Here is a 5,650-nt window from a genome sequence, read left to right as displayed (position 1 = left end):
GCCTCACTGCGACTCAGTCTCTAAATAAACAACAAAAACGCACTGGGCGTGCAGCTCAGTGCACAGTCCTCCAGTCGAACTCCAGCGCCACCAGAAATTAAATAATACAGTACATGAGAGAGGGGGCTCTCTGCGTGGACCTGGGGGGTCGGTGGTGCCCACAGCCCCACGCACACGAGCACACACGTGAGACTAACTGAGCGTGTGCGTACACACGGGGCGTGGGGAGAGCCCGCAGCACACCTCACGGCCGCCCCGGGGGGGCCTCCTGCGAGGAGCCGGCTCTGCTGGTCCTCGCTGTGCGCGCGCGCGCGCGGGTGCCCACACGTGCACGCGCCTGGCCCGGCTCAGCGCTCCGCGGCGGCGGGAGAGCGCACCAGACGTCCGCCAGGGTGCGCGGCTCTGTCGTCATGTATCCATTGCTTTTAGAAAAGAAAAAACGCTCTGGGGCCGGGGAGATGGCTCAGTAGGATAAGTGCTTCCCTGGCAAGTGCAAGGGTCTGAGTTCAATCCCCGGTTCTGCAAAACAAGAAAGAAAAAGAAAACCCGCTGTCCCTCGGGCCGCGACCTTCGCTCTCCGGACGCGCGGCCTCGAGGAGGAGATATGCGCCGCGGAGAGCCGGGCAGCGCCCTGCAGGGAGCACTGACGCAACGCGCAGAGGGACTCCGTAGCCAGCCCCACCCTTTTATTTCTGGGTTTTGGTTGGTTGGTTGTTGCTGTCTTTTTGAGACCAGGACTTGCTGTGCAGGTCAGGCTGGCCTTGAGCTCACTTTGTAGCCCAGGCTGGTCTCAAACTGTCCAACTCCCAGCGAGCCTCCTGCCTCAGCCTCCCGAGTGCTGGTATTATCAGCGTGCGCCATCACACCTGGCCGTGGGTTGTTTTGTTTTGTTTTGTTTTTGAGACAGGGTCTCACTTCGTAGCCCAGGCTGGGCTCGAGCTAGGGATCCTCCTGCGTCAGCCCCTCCAGTGCTGGGATTACAGGAGTGCACCACCTCGCCCAGCACATCCATTCGCTTTACAAGCTTACCTGAAAGAAGTTCACACACACATAAACTCTACAAATAAAATTTAAAAAGAAACCTGGAGAAAAACGCTTTACAATTGTAGTAATCAATTGCTAGCCAGGTGAGTGGTTCACACCTATAATCCCAACACTCTGGGAGGCTGAGGCAGAAGGATCAAAAGTTCCACGTATAGATTTGTGACCTTGTTTCGAAATAAAAAAATATAAAATGTCGGTTGTGGTGGCCCATGCCTTTAATCTGGAACTTGGGAGGATGAGGCAGGAGGTTCATTGGGAGTTTTGTGTATCTTGGTATGATTTTATTCATATTTCTTGTGCAGAGGGTTCATTTCTCTTGGAAATGTGGTGTTATAATTTTAACTAAGTTCAGAAATTTTAACTCTTAAATATTTATTGCCTACCCCCTTCTACTTCAACAATTCTAATTATATGAATATAAGTTTCTTGATTTTGACTCAATTATTATATGACTGATCTGTAAACTGTTCTTCATGTTTATTTTAGACAATTTTTATTGTTAGATTCAATTTGGAAATAATTTTCTTACAATGTGCAGTCTATTATTAGTCTCATGTATTCATTTCAGAAATATTTTTCTAAAATTCACTGTATCTTGTATCTTTTACATTTCAATATGTCTACAATTTTTAATTCGCTATGTAATTATTGATTTTCAATAAAGTTAATAATGAGTTAAAAATAAAATACAGGAAAAGTTTTTAAAAGTGTAAATAAAAAGTAGTTACTTTTTTCTAAAACAGTATCTTGGTGAGTTGCTCAAACGCAGAGGCGAGATGGGCGTGCTCCGGCTAGTCTGAGACCCGCCCAGAGCCGTGTGGTGACGTCACGCCTGTGACGTCAGCGCTCGGCATCCTGACGCTGCAGCATCACGGAGTTCAAGGCCAGCGCCGGCTACATAGCAAAACGCCGGTTTTTTACAAAAATTCTTTCAAGGCCCTGTCTTGCTAACTCACTAAATTAACCAGGCTTGCTTGGATTTATAACCTTGCCTCAGCTTCCCACAGGGCTGGGATCACAGAGGTGGCTGCCATGCCTGGTTTGTCCTTCCTGGCCTCCTCCATGCTTTTAAATTTAAATTTCTTTCTTTCTTTCTTTCTTTCTTTCTTTCTTTCTTTCTTTTTTTTTTTTTTTTTTTTTTTTTTTTTTTTTTTTTTTTTTTTGAGGTCTCACTATGCCGTTCAGGCTGCCCTGTGACTCCTGGGATCCTCCTGCCTCCCAGCCTGCAGAGTGCTGGGATTACAGGTATGCGCCGCCACACCCACCTCAATTTAAGCCTTCTTGAATGTCAGAGAAAGTCCAGGTTAATCCAAAAAGATCCCAAGCCCAGGGATCCCCTGAGGGTCTGACTGGCATTCTCACAGCCCTTGAAGGCCTCAGGCCAGGTCCCCAACTCTGAGGACAGGACCGGAGAGCAAATCCAATCGGACCCTGTGCCTGCAGCCTCCCCAAGCGTGAAGGAGGGCCTGGGCTAAGGAAAGGGCTCCGTGGGCCACAGGCTGGGTGTTATGAGCCGCACACCTGCGAGCTCACGCCCAGCCGTTTCCTGAGGGAGGGGACCAGAAAATGGCACCACCATCCCTGGAGGCAGGGTGTCCCCGTCCAGGGTGCACATGGTGACATCCAGGAACACTTGGGCCTGAAAGTCACAGTCAGCAATGCCATGTATGAGGAGCCCGGTGCTCTGGGCAACTGTTCCCACAGCTCCCTGCAGCCTGGTGCAGAAGCAGGGAGGCTGAGGCAGGAGGGCTGCCTGGGCGACTCAGTTCCCACCTCAAAATATGACAGCCAGGCAGGGGAGGTAGCTCTGCGGGGAGGCCCCGGTTCAGTCCCAGCACTGCTCCCCAGCAAACCCCAAAGGGCGTTCCCCACTGCATCCCAAGGTCAGCTACTCCAGTTTGTACTTCAGCCCTGAATAATTCACAGCACAAACTGAAGCTGAGGTCTATATTCCGGGCACATTGCCTGCCACTGAAGGAAATTCCCCAGGCCCGGGTGCAGCACAGGCTACTCTCTGGAGGGCATGCCAGCTTGAACATATGATACACGCGTGTGAACGCCTCACGTGGACGGCCACGGACACTAGGGGGAAGAGCAAAGCCTCTGCGGGGCACGCCAGCCGTGGGCAGCCTGTGGACGATCCCCTGTGGACGATCCCCTGTGGATGATCCCCTGTGGACGATCCCCTGTGGACGATCCCCTGTGGGCGATCCCCTGTGGACGATCCCCTGTGGATGATCCCCTGTGGATGATCCCCTGTGGGCGATCCCCTGTGGACGATCCCCTGTGGGCGATCCCCTGTGGACGATCGCCTCCGCCAGTCGTCCTGCCCAGCTGACCGCCGCCGCTGAGCTGCAGCTCCTCAGCAGTGGATTCACCTGAACAGAGGCCCACTACTAATCCAGGGCCACAAACTGAAGTGGACTTAGACTCTTTTCCTTTTCCCTTTTGGTTTCGGTTAGTTTAGGGGTTTGGTGTGGGTTCATTCGTCTTCTTGAGACAAGGTGTCAGTGTGCAGCCAGGCTGGCCTGCACTGGCCGCAGTCCTCCTGCCTCAGCCTCGAGGGCCGGGATCTCAGGCGAGCACCGCCACGTGCACCAGACCCTTTTCCCCTATTTTCCTGAAGTTTCTGAAATCCAGGCCATTTCTCCCGTTTCTTATTTGCATCACTGCCCCACTTTTCTCTCAGCCTTCAAGTCTCCTGACACCTGAGTAATAAAATGGCTTTAACAGTTTATCCTAAATTTATTAAAAGTACATACATCATCTCACAATGCTGCTACGACGTAGTCACCAGGGCGTCACACGACAGTCACAGTCCGTCTCCACGCAATTCATCAGCATCCATGGTACTCAAATCCAGGAGACCGAACCAGATGCAGGCAGCCGCGGAGCCCACCGGCCAAGCGCGGTCCAGGCGCTCCGGAAGGGCCACGGGGAGCTGAGGCCCCAGACGGCCGCCTCTGGCGCCGCCTGCCGGCCGCCCGCGCCACTACCTGTGGAGCCCGCTCCGACAGCTACAGGGCCACTGAAATGATTTTTTTTTGCAGAACCGGGGATTGAACTCAGGCCCTTGCGCTTGCCAGGGAAGCGCTTATTCCACTGAGCCATCTCCCCGGCCCACGAAGATTTTTCCAAGTAAGTTGTACGCTAGGCAGCCCCAGCAGACCCCACAAGCACCCCGCAGCGGGCTGCCCACTGACGTCCCCGCCCACCCCAGGGCGCCGTGGCCTCCTTCCGCTGGCCTCACGCATGCGCCTGAGGGAAACAGAAATCGCGTTAAAATCGGCCTTCATTGTCCTGAACGCGCTGCCCCTTCTGCAGTGAAACAAGGCGCTGAGGCGGCCAGAAGCAGCAGCCTACGCGGGGTGGAACACCTGGTCGTTCATCCGGGCTCCTTGGGAGGCTGAGGCAGGACAATTTCAAGTCTGAGCCCAAACTGGGCAAGTTGGTGACCCTGTGAGATCCCACCTCAATTAAGGGGGCTGAGGACATAGCTCAGTCAGAAAGTCCGAGGCTTAACCCCCCAAAGCAAAAATCACTGCGAGTCCCAGGCCCCAACAGCACTGTCGCCGCCAGCAGGACCCTCGTGAGTGCTCCTCCTGGCCTTGCTCTGCAACGAGGCACCGTGGCCTCTACTCTGCCTCCTGTGGCTCTGCGCCACGGGCCTCGCACGGCATCCGGAGGCTCCTCGTCACGTGGTTCCTCCAGTGGCGCTTCATGGTGCCCAGCTGGCGGAAGGCCTGGCCGCACACGGGACATAGGTAGGGCTTGGCCTGCGTGTGGATGCGCATGTGCACGTTGAGGTTGCCCCGGTGGCTGAAGCTCTTGTAGCAGAGCGTGCACACGAAGGGCTGCTCGCCGCTGTGCACGCGCTTGTGGCCCTGCAGCGTGGACTTGTGGGTGAAGGCCTTGTGGCACTGGTCGCAGTGGAAGGGCCGCTCGCCTGTGTGGATGCACTGGTGCACACGCAGGTCGGACTGCTGCATGAAGCCCTTGTCACACGTGTCACAGTGGAAGGGCCGCTCGCCCGTGTGCCGCCGCATGTGGAGGGTGAGCTGCGACGGGAACCGGAAAGCCTTGTTGCACAGCCTGCACCCATGCGGAGTGGGCCTGGCTGCTCGCTGGCCGGGGGTGCAGGCTGCTGGCCTGGCTCCTGCCTGGGGCCCTCCTACAGACAGGGCCTGGCCTGTGCTCCTCCGCAGGGGTCTTCTCACGCCTGGAGGGCCTCCTCTGGGTGCCCTGTCGGGGCAGGCCCCGAGCTCATAAGCTCCAGCAGCCCCATTAGCAGTAGTGGCGTCTCCACCCTGGGGCTCCCCGTCATCCTGTGTCACTGCAGAACCTGCTGGGAAGTGAGGGGCGCCACAGTCAGGGTCAATAGTGCCCCTGGGGAACTTCCAGGCAATGAAAACCCTGCAGGGACCCCAGGGACACTCGAAGTCAGCAGCAGCAGCCCTGCAGCCAGGGCTCTGCCTCCTCCTCACCTGGGGCAGCCGGGGGCAGCAGCGGCTCCAGGGGCCCCAGCACGGATGCCTCCCCGCCATCTTGCTCCTGCTCCTGCCCCTGCTCCGGGTTCTGCTCCTGCTCCAGGTCCTGCTCCTGCTCC

General features: G+C 56.0%; 1 protein-coding gene across 1 annotated transcript in view; it reads right to left on the bottom strand.

Annotated features, from left to right (window-relative positions):
* Positions 1-4,679: 4,679 nt before the first annotated feature.
* The window catches only part of Zscan5b (zinc finger and SCAN domain containing 5B), an 8,406-nt gene continuing 7,435 nt past the window's right edge, over positions 4,680-5,650 (bottom strand). The window contains exons 4-5 of the mRNA XM_004648310.1: positions 5,529-5,643; positions 4,680-5,386 (exon numbers count right to left, since the gene is read on the bottom strand). Of these exons, the coding sequence (XP_004648367.1) occupies positions 4,680-5,386; positions 5,529-5,643 (822 nt within the window). The remainder of the gene's footprint in view (positions 5,387-5,528; positions 5,644-5,650) is intronic.

The sequence above is a fragment of the Octodon degus genome, unplaced genomic scaffold (assembly GCF_000260255.1).
Source record: "Octodon degus isolate 3935 unplaced genomic scaffold, OctDeg1.0 scaffold00382, whole genome shotgun sequence".
NCBI classification, from domain to species: domain Eukaryota; kingdom Metazoa; phylum Chordata; class Mammalia; order Rodentia; family Octodontidae; genus Octodon; species Octodon degus.
This window is presented reverse-complemented; position numbering and strand designations above follow the sequence as displayed.